The sequence below is a fragment of the Crocodylus porosus genome, unplaced genomic scaffold (genome assembly GCF_001723895.1).
Source record: "Crocodylus porosus isolate Cpor-Errol unplaced genomic scaffold, CroPor_comp1, whole genome shotgun sequence".
NCBI lineage: Eukaryota > Metazoa > Chordata > Crocodylia > Crocodylidae > Crocodylus > Crocodylus porosus.
Window position 1 is genome coordinate 34,488,732 of NW_017728909.1, and position 16,188 is coordinate 34,504,919.

The 16,188-nt window shown below is 40.9% G+C and overlaps 1 protein-coding gene across 1 annotated transcript in view; it reads left to right on the plus strand.

Moving 5' to 3' along the window:
• Positions 1-1,434: 1,434 nt before the first annotated feature.
• Positions 1,435-16,188, plus strand: part of NDUFS4 (NADH:ubiquinone oxidoreductase subunit S4) — a 67,686-nt gene continuing 52,932 nt past the window's right edge. Inside the window, exon 1 of the mRNA XM_019532052.1 lies at positions 1,435-1,594. Coding sequence (XP_019387597.1) covers positions 1,509-1,594 — 86 coding nt within the window. The 5' untranslated portion in view covers positions 1,435-1,508. The remainder of the gene's footprint in view (positions 1,595-16,188) is intronic.

Here is a 16,188-nt window from a genome sequence, read left to right on the forward strand (position 1 = left end):
CTAGAGTACCCCAGCACCCTAGGGTACTGACAGATTCTTTTTAAGGGTGTCCTGAGGTATGAGGAGATAAGTAGGTAAGTGCAGGCTCAGGCTTATCCCTGCCTGAACCACCCACCACCCCCAATGCCTGGCTCCTCAGATAAGCATCATAATACCAAAATAAGTTTTTAAGATTAATGCCACTCATTTCATGAAAGTTTTGGAGGAAGCTTCCAGTCCACAAAGGTTGAGAACCATTGTTTTAATGGCATTCCCCATTATATAGGGAATAAGGCTGGAACCAGTGCCATAGGACATCAGAACATGTTCCCTCCCTCCCTTGTCCTTGGCTCAGACCTCATATATATTTTAAGCATAATTGGTGAAACTTGGCAGCAGATTAGCTGGATCTGCTAACCTTCAGTGTTACTGAATCTTAATGCACCAATGCTCTGCAGTTATTGTGTGATAAGAGCATGCTCTTGTCTTCTCCTTACACAGGTTAATGTGCAGGGGAGGGGGCAAATAGCTGCAGGTGCTGACTGGTGTCTTTGCACTGCTGAGACCACGTGAGGGTGTTGGGGACGGTTTTCAACTCCCCCACACTTCTCCTTTTCAGAATGGGATGCTTCTGGATGGAGGGCAGCACAGGCCCCATAAAACCAGCTTTCACCCACCAGATTCTTCCAACACTTTTTTGTTTTTGTCGTGGGCCAAATCAGTTTCAAATTTTATTGACTGAGCTGAGCTCAAAGGTTCAAGTCTACGTGGTGCTACCACCGACAAGTATCCTACCTCCCAGACACATCTGTCCAGGGCTTCAGATACTCCCAAATCCATGGCAGCATCTGACATACAAGACCCAAGCAAGCATGGAGGTCTTGGAGTTCAGATGCCTCCTAGTTTTGCTTGCCCCTAGCCAAAAGCCAGAAGGAGCAGGTTAGGGGGAAAGCCAGAAAGCAACTCCCCATGGTTGTAAGCTGTGTAGCCCAGATCCTCCTACCAGGAGGCTTTAGTAGACCCTGACAGGTGGACCTCCCCGCCATGCTATGGAGCAGGTCTCCACCCTCAACTACACCAAGCCACCCAAGGCGAGGAAGAAGGGGATCCCCCTCGCAGGTCAGTATAAGCACCTGGGCCAAAACCATCATCAAGGGACCTCCCCTGCCAGGGAAGACCACCTTTGAGGTCCTGGTATCACCCCAACATTGTTGTGACACTGCCACAGCCTGGCCGCCAGCTTGCGCTTTCCCAAATGCTGCTCCAGACCAGGGCGCATCTCCCTGCCTCGGGATATTTCTGGCCTCACAGTTCAAAGAAAAAAAGGCAGAAGAGGAGCAATCCCCACGCACCCCACAGGCTCCAGTGGGTACCCCAGGGCTGCCGGCCCCACCCCCTCCCGATGCCCCGCCCCAGCGGGGTCATGCCGCAGCCGACACAGCCGCTCAGTTTCCACTTCGCGTTTCCCAGGCGGGCAGAGGAGGTTTGTCCCTAGGAAGACGCCGTAGCGCAGCGGGTCCTCTGCTGTCATGGCGGCGGCTTTCTCAATGTCAGCGGCTCTCAGGCACCTTGGGAGGGGCGGAGGCGCGACTGCTGTCCGCCGGATGCCGGGCAGGTAAGGGGGGTCCTGGGCGCTCCCTCCGGCCTGAGCTCTGCTGATGCCCCTTTCCGCACTGGTGCTGCTGAGGCCCGAGGCCAGGAGCCTGGCGGGCTCACTCTAGAGGCCGGGGGCTGGGGCCGCGCTCCAGACCGGCCGCGTAGGAAACTTCTCTTGCAGGAGAAACTGCTCTGAGCCTGGCTCCCCCCACTCTTCTTGAACGCCCGGGGCAGCAGGGGTTCCCTCATGTGTGAGGTAAAATCTTCAGCCCTTTTGTTCTGCCTTTAGCACGGTCGTAATTTTTTCAAGCGAAGGTGAGACCTCCATGGAAGGTGCTGACATGACCCCTGGCTTGCGGGGAAGCAGGAGAGGGGCTGCTGGGCAGGGGTTGGGGCCACAGTGCAAGTTCCTGCTGTGTTCATTACATCTGGGAGGTTGGGAAAATCACTTCAGGTGCTTATGCTGCAAGCCTCACTCTGCTGCTGCCTAGCTAGCCCTGGAGATGGATGTAGCTCACAGACACTGTTCTGACTTGGGAGCTCCCAAAGTACCTAATTTCCTACTTCTGGTTGTGCCCAGAAGGGCCTCGTCTCTCCATGCCTGAGCATCTTGGTCCTTAACTGAGGCGAAGCCCCGTGAGAATTCACAAAGGAGGCATTTCTTGGCCCAGCTCCTGTGGGGCCCAATCTGGAAATGAGACTTCATGCAGCGTAGAAGAAGGAAGTATTGCTGTTGCTGCTATTCCCAAACCTGGTGACTGTTGGGGACTTCAGTTCTCTTTTGTTCATGAGTATTTAATTCTGCGGTCTAGGAGAGTGACCCAAGCACCAGGCATGAAGATATTCAGAAGTGTTCTTTATCTTTCCTTTTAAAGTGTTTCTACTTTATGTGAAATCATTCAATTTTCATTGGGATACAAAGAGAACACAAGAGTAGACCTGACTTTCTAGCTTAGGAGTTGTGGTACATACCTTGTTCAAATCCCAGCTCCAGTGAATAACTAATATAAAACACTGTAACAAAAAATGGATATTGGGTGTTCTTTCTTCCAGGTATCAGCATCTCAGACCTATTTTTCTCACTTTCTCTCCTTTGCTAAACTGTAGTCATGTTCCTTCTTTCTCTGTCTCAATGAATATATAAATATTCCATATAAGGTAGATGGTTTCTTCAGGAGAAATTGAGGACATCCAGTCCACTATACCCTGTTGTCTGGTGGTTGTAGTATTTGTTGGGGGGGGGGAATGAAAGATATATCTTTCAACTAATGGATTAGTGTTCTAGCCACTGAACTATTAGATTGAGAGGCAGTATCCATTATCTCCTTCCCCATCAAAAAGGAGCCACCTTTGACTTCTGAAAGAAGCCCTTGGTGCATAGTTACAAGAGGTTCTTGTGACGGGTCCTGCAATTCCTCGCAACCCAGAGTAAAGTGTTTACATCTCAGAGAGGCAGGATTTGAGTGATGTCCGTGTCTTAAAGTTCCCCATTTGCTAGTTTAGACAGCTTGCTGCTGAAGGCATCTGCCATTCTTAGACACCTAATGCTTCTTGTGAATTACGTAGCAGTTTTAGCACACTGCTGTATCTTCAGTAAACTGTATTTAGTAGACTGCAATATGCCTAAAACCTGGACAGCTGCAGTATTTTACATTATGACACCAAAGTCCCTTTTTCCAGTGGTTCTCAATTTAATTAGATTTAAGGCAGCCCTCAGAAAATGCCAGTTCTTTGCTCTCACTTTTTTTTTAAACACAGAAAAATAGAGTGTTTCTTCTGTTGCAAAGAGCTCAGAAAGGCCAAAATGGGTCAGAATATTTTTGCCACTTCAAATTCCTGTTTGAAATCTCTCATTTTGTCTTGTGAATCAAAATATTTGCGCCCTGACAGTGCTAATACTGAGCAGCACCCTTCTTTCAGCAGCCTTACTCATCTAGTCCAGAGGTGCTAAACCCCCAGTCCATGGGATTCCTCAAGTGTGTGGAAATTTGGTGGGCAGAGGTGAGGAAATGGTGGCAATTAATGCTGACATTACTTCACAGCTGCTGAATTTTCCAAGCCCTGGGGGCCAAATGACCTAGCTTTGCAGGGCTGGGCTGGGCTGATGGGGCCCAGTCTGTCAATCTGGCACACACAGGGCTAGGCCTGGGCTGAGGCTAGGTCAGGTCCAGTACAATGTGTGTGGGGCTGAGTGGTGGACCTGATCTGATGCGTGGCCCCGATATGGTATATGAGACTGGGGTCCAATCTGTCATCTTTTGCATTGGGCCCCAGCACTGTGCATACTAGATTGGGCCCACAGACCCATCCCACACCAGTCTTCTTGTCTGGGATCTAAAAGGTTGTGCACCACTGATCTAGTTTTTAGTTTTCCTCCATCAGTGCTTCTATAAAATAGGGAAGTATTCTTATCCCCATCACAGGGTTGTTGTAGATAAATACATCAGGCTGTGAAGTGTCTGTTCACCAAGGGTTATGTAAATTTTTTAAAAATCATATGTTGCTTCAGTATAGTCTTGTTGTGTTGTCACCAGGACTCAACTCTTTTGATGCTCTGTGTGGACACAGCAGTCCACCATTGATATGTTAACTGGAAGATTGAGTCAGGGTTCTAAATGATTTTTAAGATTAAATGAAACAAGCAAGGGAGCTAGAAAATTTTGTGGTCAGTCTGTCCTGGAAATCGTGTTCTTTAGAAATTTTGTTTTATTGTATTCCTAAAACTTTTTTCCTTTTTTTTTTTCCTCCTTTTTTGTGCAAAGGCATGGGTGGGGGAAGTGAAACCATTGAACGTAGGTAAATTAATGCCACCCAACAGTTGCGTTCAGACTGTCATTGGTAAGAAGGTAATGAGTCCTGCTTCTGCAATGAGCTCTGCTGACATTCCAACAAACTTGAAAGTTTGTAAGAGTAGGTTAGACAAGCACTTACCTGGAATAGTTTAGTCTGATTCCTCTTTGATCATGTTGGACTAGATGACCTCTTAAAGGTCACTTTCAGCCCTACTTTTCTGTGATTCTGTGACGTGGAGCATCTTTCAGGATCAGATTCTTGGTATTTTTTCTGTTCAACAATCTACTTTCTAAGAAGACAGTATGTCCCAAGGATGATCAGAGCACAGTTCGGTTAGGAATATAGTGGTAAAATAAGCTCCAAATGTGTTTTTTGAGGTTTTGTAAATCAGTCTTAAAACTTGTTTCTTTTAACAAAAGTATAGTATGCATAGACTTTGATCTTCTCACAGCTATGATAGAGGGTCTTTCTTGAAAGATGTGGTCCCTACAAGACACAATTTTGTAGCAAGGATGTCATAAATATGATTAAAAGTGTTGTGCTGTTTCATAATTATGTGGTTGATTATCAGTATGTGGAAAGAGAAATGTATTTTTATCAAGGGTACAGTAGAAATTCTTCAATCTTGTATATTCATACCTTTTGTCCAAGAAAGTAAGAAACTGAGGGCTGGATTTAAATATTTCTTTCTTGTTATTAGTGGGTGCTGACAGACATGGAAAAAAACCAAACAAAATAGCACTTTACTGGAAGAGGAATCGCATCAGTTCGACCCGGCTCGCTCATCATCTGTATAGCTCGTGCATTTCAATGGGGCTTTTTTGGCACTTTCATCCAGCAATTGATTCAATCAGCTATACAGACACTGGGGAGCTAGGTCAAACTGACAGGATTCCTCTTCTGGGCATGTGCTACATTCAGCATGGGGGTGCACTAAAGCTGAAAGTAAAGTGCTGTTTTGTTTCCCCCCCACCCCCATGTCTGTAAGCACCCTTTATTTTTATTTGCATGTACTGTAGTCATTTAATGTTCAGAATGGCTGTTGGCTTTTTTTGCAAATGAGAAGTGAGAAGTCAGGGTGTTCAGAATTCTTCAGTGCCACAAAGGTCAGTGATGGATAAAAGCTGGATTTCTGGAGCCTAGGTGAGAAACGCCTAAGCTGTAACCCAGTAGGACCAAGGGAAGGAACCCTTGATCAAGGTGAGGAACTTGCTTGTCCTCAAGTTTACAATTGCTTTCATTCTTCTTTAAGCACAAGTAGAAGAAAGGTACGGTATTGAGCCAATAGGCACTAATGGTATTTTGGTATGTACACATTAGTGACTCTTAGCGTAGTCCTTACCTAATACACAGGGAGATTAAATTTTTCAAATGCTTCATTTTTTAGTGTTCAGTAGATAGATGGTCTGCAAGTGGTGAGGTGAACCTGCTTGGTTCAAGGTAGCACAATACAGGGAGGTAAAATGAGAGAATGGAAGAAGCAGAGGGAAATGCAATGCAGGGTCTGAAAATACTGCTAGCAAAGCATATTGTAGACAGCTCTGTGACACAATGGAGCTGCGTCCTAAGACAGGAACTTTTCAGTTAATATAGTAATGTCATTTAGATCAGTGTTTCCCAACTGGTGTGGCTGCAGCCCAAAATGCCATCTGGCTGACTGCGTACCACCCCCCTGTCCAGTGTGCCACAGTGCTTTTTTATTTAGGTAAGTGTGCCATTGGACGAAAAAGGTTGGGAAATGCTGATTTAGATTATGTGTTTCATAATACATTGCTGAGTCCACTTTAGAAATGTAATACTATTTTCTTTGGAAACTGTGGGTAGGAGGGAAAGTTATTCCTGATGGGCTGAATACAGAGACTGCATTCACCTGCCTGAAGGTATACATGGCATCTGAGTAATAGTTACTCAGTATTACTAATTATAGTACTGTTCCTGGGCTTCCATTGCAGCATCTTGGGCCTGAGCCAGTGAGCCACAGGTGTCAGGCAAAGAAAGCTCCCTGCCCCCCCTCATTGTGGAGTGAATGTGTTGGAAAAGGACAGCTTGAGCAGCGAACAGGCATCTAGGGTTGGATAAGGCATAGACACAAGAGACTCACTCCCAGAACCTAGTGTTCTGAGAGAACAGTGGAATTTTGGTTTCCATTAAAAACAGTTTCTGGGTTTTCTAATTGTGGAGATCAGTTTGAAAATGTGACTCAGTTGTAACCAGTGCTGCAGTGGCTATCTGATTCTGCAGCTGGCCTGCAAAAAATGAAAATGCCCCATATGTCTGCATTTGGGGATTGTGAGGGGAAGTCTTCATCAATTGTGCCTAGATGTTGTGTGTGGCAGAAGAAAAGTGTCACAGGTCCCACCTCAGCAAATATAATCTGTCTTCTAGTTTAAGTACTTGTCTGCCAGATCTGCCACTGGCTTTCACCAAGGGAGGAGAAGGAGAACTTTTGCTACTCCTCCTAAGGGAAAGAAGAGGGACCTGTGCTTTTGCTTTTACCACTGTGGAAGTAGAGGTGAGGTAAGACTGTAGTGTTTGCCTAGGAGCCTGAGTTGCTTAATCTAGTCCCACTGTTTACATCCCATATGTGATCTGAAACACCTGTTCAGTCAGTACATCTACACATGCAATTAATGTGAAGCAATAAACTCCGGAGTTTATTGCTCCCAGGCACCCCATTTGAATGTGTGCCCAGTAAGACCAGGAGCTGTTTGAATGTGTGCTTGGGAGCATTGCCATTTGAATATATGCACAGCACGTTGAGCCAGAATGGAGCAGCCCTGGCTGGCAGAGGGCCCAGGGGGGTCAGCCTGCCAGCCCAGAGCTGCTCCTCCTAGTTCTGTGTGCTGTAGAGGGGCTGGCTGTGGCACAAGGGTGTTTTGGTGCAGGGCTAGGAGGCAGGCAGCCCCTGCACTGAAGTACCTTTGTGCCTCAGCCAACCGGGGCAACATCTACACATGCACTGTTTTACTCCACAGTAGGATAGTCTCAGTACTATCCTGCTTTGGAATAAATTAGTTCATTCCAGCCTAACAGAGGCACACATGTAAATGCTGAGACATTTACTGTGCAGCTAATTTGTCTACTGCACAGTAAAAGTCTTGTATAGATGCACCTAGTATGTATTGATTAAAATCTTCATGTCTAGAGCTTAGTGTCTACTTTTACATAACCATTAACGAAAGCAAACTTGTTCTGTATGTATTGTGAATATACTAATGCAATGACTTTATATCCTGAAGATTTGTCAGGACAGTGTCTGAAGAGAGAGTAACTGGGGGAAGAGTTGAATGCAATTACGTTAGATTTCAGAAACAAATGCTAACTGTCTTAATGGTCTTGAAAGGGCTTCTCTCGCTACATTGCAAGGCATGCACTTTCATTTGGAATTGTGGGGGGGTAAAGTATTCAGAAAACAATGCTAGTTTTGGTAAGTAATTTTTCTGGAGAATTTCTTTACAGTTGGCACCTGCATTTTTTCCCTTGCTTAGCAAAAGAAACACAAACAAACAAACAAAAACCCAGCAGCAAATTATGTAAGAATGTCTTCCTCTCTTGAAAAATCAGTATCCCAATGCCAACATAATTATATGATGAGAGAAGAGATTTGAATATCACTTGTCTGTAGATGAGATGTTAAAAATCTACTAGCTAAACAATATCATTTGCCTTAATATAATGGGTTTTAAATATGCAGTCCAGGATGTTTGTTATAGCCCAAAAATATTGTGTCTTGGGTTACAAAAATGACCTTGAATAAATGATGTTTGCCTCAGCCTGTAGCTCTAGGCATTTTTATTCAGTCGCACGTAATTTTCCACTATAAATCTCAATTCAGACAATAGTTGCTACAGTACATAATTAGACAAGCCAAAAAGACAGTTTTTGGATGGATATTTTCTCTTAATGATGGTAGAAACTGCTATTTCCAAATCTGTTATTTTCCCAGGGCAGCCAGCATCAAATTGGCAAGCAAAATATAAAAGAAGTTTTATTGGAAATTTATGAATGATTACTTTTACATATATGAAACATTAAATGATACTTGCTACTTCTGTTTTGCTTTATCTGACCTATCACAATATTGAGGAAAAAAATCACATGTTATATGATTATCCAAAGTTTTTATTTTTATTAGGAAGCCAATGCAAGTGGTGATGGTTATTGTTAAAGACTCGCTACATTTAAAACCAGGAGTATTCAACCCCAGATCCAGCCCATGGATCCATTTGTTCTGACCAGCAGAGCTCCCCCAAGGGTCCAGAAATGTGTTGGCTAGGGAGTGGTGACAACACTTTCACTGCTCCCTGACTGCCAAACTTCCAAGCACTGTAGTCCAGAAGACATAGCCCCAGGTTTGGGATCCGGTGTGGGGCAGTGGACCTGATTTGGTGCACATGGGGCTGGGACATTGGAACTAATCTAGTGTGTGTGGGGTCAGGGTTAGGGCTGGGATGACAGGTCTAATATGTGTAGGGCTGGGGTGGGCCTAATACAACACATGTGTGATTAAGGCCAGGACAGGTGGCTAATTCTGATGCATTTGTGGTTGGGGCTGGGGCTAGAATGACAGGCCTCATCTCATTGGAGCCAAGTGGCAGGTCCCCATCTAGTACATGGGGCATAGCAAATCCAGCCTGTGGAATGATCCTGTACCGTTTGTTTGCAGGACCAAATGTGTGGCACCACTGTTCAAGTAGGAGCAGAACCCAAGATAAATGTGATCAAAATTTAAATCCGTGGCTTTGTCCTAAATGTGAGAAATACCTTCATGTTGCCACTTGTATAAATGCTTTTCTAGAAGAAAAAAATGTATACATCATAGTAATATGTTTAGATTGTCCTGAAATGCATACATTTTCCCATCTTAGGTAAGTTAAGTGTTTGTGTAACCCATGTTTTGAGAGAGAAAAAAGAAATGGGTTCTTGATGATACTGCTTATGTATATGGATAATAGGAAAACATAATTTTGCTTATGGTTGTTATGTTTATTTTTGATGCTACTTATGTGTCTGAAAAACGTGAACATCTTGCTGCCACAAATTTGCACATTGTTGATTCTTTAAAATAACGCAGCACTTTTGTATATCCGTATATAGACTAACTAAATAGGAAATATACCTGAACACAAGCTTTCATGAACCCAAGTTCACTTTGTCAGATGCTGTAGGATGTGCAGAAAGCAAAGTATAAGGAGAGAAAAATTAAAATACAAAAGACAAGGGAGCAACCGAGAGAGGAACAGAGCAGTGGTAGGAGATAAAGGTGCATATCTACCCTGCCCTCTCATGGATTTCAGACTAACAACTACCTCTTTAAAAGAAAACCATTAATTTCTTCTGATGGTTAGAGTCCAGTTTTTGACATGGAAGCTACAGCTAAACATCTGCTGTTAATAAAACACTGCAATGGAAGGATTGTTTTCCTTTTACCACTACTTACATTCTTATTATTGCCTAGGTTAGTGGTTGTGGGAATGAAATACTATGTTTCCTGGAAGCTTGCATACTTTCTTAGGGACAGTTAAACCTTCTAATATACATAGCCTACAGAATACAGTCTGTGGGGTCTTTATGACCAAAGTGACTTAAGGATTTTCAAAATTATTTTCAACTATCAGTTCAGTTAAGTGAAAGCAAAACAATTTTATGTTCAAACGTTTTGTTTCTGTAACAGAATCAAGTACTTATAAGACAGTGAATGCTAACTGGGTTGTAAAAGTGTATCTCCAGATTGCCCAGGTGTGGTTTGTAATAACATTTTAGTTGCTAACAGTGATCAACTAAGGGGACAAGCTTCAAAATAAAATTCCCATTCTTAATAACACATGTTTGGGTTTTAAAATTGCAGTTAAAATTTCATATTGGAGATTTAGCACTGAAAGGCCTATTCTTTCTAAGCAGTGAATTGCACGCTTTTTTATTTTAGTTTGCCTGTCTTGCATTTCAGGGTGACATTTTTTATAGGCCAGTATATTTAGATACCATTTTGTTAACAAGCCACCTCTAGTTGTAGTAATTTGTATCCGTCTAAATCTTCCTTTTAAACTGTGACTGATCTTGGGAAACTAAATTAACTTTTGACTGCACTAGACAGACTGTAGTCAGGCACAGAATTTGTGTGGGCAAACATTTCTAGCAGCTGTTTAAGAATGGAGTGTTAACACAGAAGGTTATTTTTACACTTGCCTTTAGTTCAATATTTTAAAAAGAGATTTTGACTCTAATCGAGTCTTTACATTTGCATAAATACCTGATGCCATATCAGCTATGAAATTTGCACTCTATTTCTGTATTTTGCTGAGTTGTCATCTTGATGTCAGTCTTCCAAAGTAACAGTTCCACAAAATGAAAATGAAATTTATATTGATACCATAACAAATCATAATTCTATAAAATAATGCTTATAAGTTGTCTTAACATTTCCCTGTGTAATATTTCCTTGTTAGCATTTATATTGCACTTTTTATCTTCAAGATGTTTCTTAGACGAGAAAACTTGGGAGAACACAATTACATACCCCTGAGCATCCTTTCTAGGTACTAGAAGACCTAGGTTGAAGCACAAACATGTAAAATAGTGGGTTGTGAAAGTAATACAGTTTTTCATTTTATCAAGGAAGAGAAGTTCTTTTTCCATGCAAAAGTCTAGGATTTTCAGGTTGTGCGTTCAGGGAATCCTTATGTCCTTTTTGAATTGTCCAAAATAAACCTTTGTAGTAATGAAGTTTTATGTGGGTGTAGATGTGTGTTTCATATCAGACACAGTCAACAAATTATAATTTCAGTTTTGTTGCCTGTGCTTGCATAGAAATTTGTAGCAAGAATAAGACTTTATTCCTTTGTCCTGAGCACTAGTTTTGCCTGAGGGAAGAGGAGAGGAGATGGGCATTCCACTTTAAAAACTAGTCAGCAGTTGCAGGGCTAGTTGTCTCCTTTTAGGGAACAAATAGTTGCCCAAATGGTAAGAGCGTAAAGAGAATATAAAGCAGGGGGGAAGCAAATAGCAAGAGATGTCAGATGGGAATTGGGAAAAGAATAATTTAGTAAATAAATTACAGTAGGAAGTAAGTAGGGTAAGTAGTTGTGTAAGGTTTCTAGGAAATGTACTTTTTCCAGTATTGTGAGGAGCAAGTAAAAAAACCAGCTTTAAATGAAAATAAGAGGAAGGCATATGGTGAGTGGGGGAGGGGGAAGTGAAGTGAAAATACAGTTAGTCTCAAAATAAACTGCAGTCAAATAGTACTAGTGCATTTTAAACTAATGCTGTCAGGTGATTTAACCTTTATTCATTTAATTTAGGGCTCTTACAAAAGAGGAGATATTTACATTATATGACATTTTACAATAGGCTTGATTTCTAAATCTCATGAATATAACTATTTACAACTCTGGCAGATTTGCATTTAAAAGTTTGATGTATGGTCTTTGAAAAACTTTAAATTGAGACATTACCAGGAGGTAACTTGCATTGCAGTCAGTCGTTTGTTTCAAATCAAAGGTAAGTGTGCATGATAGGAGTTAATTATTCACAGTGGTTCCCATGACAATTGTGATTAAAATCTTACAAGAGATGATATTTAATAGTTTTATATAGTCTCTATATAATCTTACAATTGCAAAGTAATGAAGCTAAGAAAAAAGATACAAAATATCCTGCTGTCTAATGTACCATTAGGAGTTGAATAGGAATGACTTGTATAGTCTAAGTTCTGTCTTGGGGGTTCTAATAATATTTAGAACACAAAGTGATTTGAACACTTGCTTGACAATATTTACTCTTGGACGCAAGACTGCGCCATTGATGCATGTTCTGTGGATGTAACACTAAGTCAAGCATAATAAAGTATTGTGATGGCTGCTCCACTTAAAGTGCTGTATAATGTAAGTCTACAGCAGACAAACATATGGGAATTGGAAACAAATCCACAGATGCATAACATGAAATAGTTTTCCTCTAAAATTACAAGCCAGGCTTTGTGTTTCTTGATGCTTGGTAGTATATCCAAAATAAAAAAGTATATTATTAAAATATTGCCAATTAAGGAGTTAAGACAAAGGGCTAGAAATGCAGTACTCTCAAAACTAATAGTGTATGACTTTAAAATAGAAGGGAAGACTTAGTTTGCATTTTTTGTTTAATTTTAAGCAATTCAGGATGCTCTTTTTCATATAAAAAATGTATGCATTTAGTATAACACAGAGGTGGGTTGTGGAACATTAGTTTAATTCACCAGGGTTTTGGAATTAAACCCTTTGACTTTTGTTCTTTTTATTATGAAGAGAGCACAGTTTTTAGTTACTGTTACTCTTCATATGAATGTCTCTGTGCATGTGGGGGGAAGATTGACATTTAGAAAACATAGACAGAGCAAATATATATGTCACCTATGTGTTAATCTGTACTCCTTCCACCTCCTTCTATTAGTTTGCTCCTGCTCATCTGACAAACATAATCCCAGTATTGATTGCTAATTAAGGAAATGCTGCATGGGCCGTGTCAAATAAATATTAGAAAAAATCGCTGAATGTAAGAATTGGTGGAAATCATGGTATTAGAGGAAAACCATTTCATGAAGAGTCTGCCAACAGAGTATTGTGATCTGAGGTTAATTTGCAGATTTTGAGAGCAGCATTACAGTATTTCAAAGCTACTCGGTCACCTGATATCAATGGAACATTTGATGTATTACTCCATTGCTAAACTAATTAGTGCCCACAGTCTTGTTCTTTGTACATTTATATGTTCTAAAACAGCTAGTACTGTGGTTTGGAGATGTTCTGAAATTGCTACCTTCTTAGTATGGTGAGTCACTCTGCCTATTAAATAGGAAATCAGTTTTCCCTATTTTTATAATTATTTAATATTTAAATGTAATGAATTTCACTTCCGAAGACAGGCAAATTTATATATTCATAGACATTAGGGCTGGAAGAGACCTTGAAGATCATTGAGTCCAGCCTGCTGCCCCAGGGGCAGGAAGTCATCTAGGGTCAAAGGATCCTAGCAAGATAAGCATCCAAACATTTCTTGAATGAGTCCAGAGTAGGTGCCTGCACCACTTCTGGAAGGAGTTTATTCCAGGCCTTGGACAGTAAAGAAGATTTTCCTTGTCTCCAGTCTAAAACGGTCATGGAGGAGTTTATGACTGTTGGTCCTTGTTATCCCTTGGGGCGCTCTGGTGAAAAGACCCCAGATCCTGATGCTCTCAGCCTCTCATCATAAGGCCTGTTCTCTTGCCCTCTGATCATGGACTTGACTTTGATGTGATATTTGGTAGTTAGTAGCCAAAAGAATGTTAAAACTGGTATTCTAATATTTACTAGCCAATTGCCCATCAAGAATGATGGAGTGGGGGGAGGGGGCTGGGATGGAATGCTGCCACCTAACGCCCCATACTGCAGCTGTTCTGCTTCCTGCAAGGAGCAGGGTGGGGGAGCTTTGTCTGGTCCTCAGCGTGGCTTCGGAACCACAGTAGCACTCCCCCATGCTTGGAGCACTCTGGCTGTTTCCGTCAGCCAATCAGAGTGCAAATAAAGTGTTACAGGCAGACAGACGGACAGACTTAGGCTTTTATAGTATTAGAATTTTGGCTAATGCTAAATGAATCGTGCGATACAAAAATCCATTTTAGGTACAAATAGAAAAGTGACTCAAAACACTTGACCATGTCCAGGGGTACACATTGATGGTGTATCTGAGTCCCTCAATATAGCCATTCATACATAGCTCATAGAAGGCGCTATTATTTAATGTTTCCGTTCTGAATAATTATTTGCCGCTTAAAAGTAATGCCGAACCATTTTGTAGGTTAGATTAAACTAGTTTAGCTTTCCTTTCATCCAGTCACAAACAGTTTGCTGTGTTTACCATTTGCTATTATTTTTCAGGCAAAAAAAAAAATAATTATGTTTCCAGTGTTGTCTGAGAATGTCCCTAAACAGTGAGTGGAGGACTTGCTGTTTCTCCGAAATATGATTATTTGTCCAGCATGTGCCACAAAATAAGACCCTTAATTTGCCCTGTTTATTGGTGAATAATTTGTGTGTTCCCTGCATATTACAAGATTAACAAACTTGTTCTTGTGAAAATAGAATATTGGTCTTTTACTTCTCAGTAATTTCAGTACAAGATTGTACTTGCAGTCCTATTGCAAAAGAAGTATTATCCTGTTTTATTTTAAATAAGCATTTCCCACAAAAATTACTTCTGAATTTGTATAAATAAAACCCATTAAGCAGAGGCAGTACACACTAAAAACATTTTATACCCGTAAAGTCTCTTTTGGACCATATAATTTATCTATTGTTTCTTCCTACTTCAGAGTAGGAGGAAATAAATTCTGCTGGTTTGTGTTGTGATAATGCTGTTGGTTATGTTCTGAAATTTGTATTATTTTTATTTAAATTCTGAAGGCAAGATAACAACATGGACCATCTTGGAACTTCTGAGCATACATGAAATAAATGGTGCCTAATGTTGCATGAAATTAATGTATACGTTTTTGTTTTGTTTTCATGGGGTTTTTTCTGTCTTGTAGATCAGTATTATTATTTCTGTTTTGTCACTTTTTTACATGAACTATAGCCTTCTTGTGGCATAGTTTATAATATTGGCAAGAAGGTCATTGGCTTCTTGAGTAACTTTGTTAAATGTATTCAGGAGTTTTGTACTGAAGTCATGGAAGATTGGTATACTTAAAACTTCCTTTACACTTAATCAAAAAACATGCTTTTTCATGAGGGCCTTCAAACCCCACTGTTATATGGGGAACAAGACATGGGATTTTGTTTCAGGCTTTCCTCTCTTCTTCTTGTGATCAGATTTCCATTTTTGAAATATCAGATTTTCTTTAATATACCTCCAGCCATTGACCAAAAGGGGGTGCTAATAGATCAAACAGTCAAATGTCTCTCATATAGAGGCAAAGTAGCTATTTTCTACGGTCTTAACTACTTGGTCAGATCACAGAAATGAGTTCTGCATTTGGTCCTTGTATAACTTGCAACATCAGCATTCTTGTAGATGGATGATAAGTTCAGTAATGTGACATCTTCTATGGCTTCTTCATGTCTTTCAAGGGTATTTAGAGAAAAGTCTGTCTTATGCCAACTTTTGTGTCAGTCTTCCTCTTCTGTAAGCTTTTAAATTTTTTCTGGTTGTGCATGTAAATGCACAGAGATAAAGAGCTGGAACTGTACAGTTATTAAGGGATGGTTCTTTCAAATCAGTACATTGTATCTTCAAAATTTTAATACAAATAACCAGCATTCTTAAGTCAAGTATTCAGTTAATTACCTAAAATATTTGTGGTGTTAGAGGGTGGTCTAAATTTTAGTAACTCCAGGCTACAGTCAGTTTTACCAAGTCCCCAAGCTCTTCAATGTGGCTGGTATAAAGTAGGCTTTTTGGTAGCTGTTTTTGGCCAGCTTGAGTCACTGTACAGTGAATTCTTCAGTAGTGGGGGTGGCAGTGATGGCAGAACTAGTGGAATAGAGAGGGAGAGAAAGTGTTCATGGTATGTCTGAAGTTTTTGGTATGTCTGATCCTGCTGAGGTGCAAGGTTGCTAAGAGATTGTAAACCAGTAATGTTAAGTTAGAGCTTGATATTAGGCATGGGGTCCTAGTAGGATGTATAATCAATAAGAGTTAGGTGTTTTTATAATGTACATCAGGTCATATTTCTACATTTAAGTCTGTATGCTGTTTTTATGCTGTTTTAATGTTTGAGTGCTTTTGTACCTTTCGTTGTGATGATGCAAGAGGAGTAAATCTCACTTAGTAGTTGTGAAAAAAGTTGCATTACTTCTATCTATGGTTCTG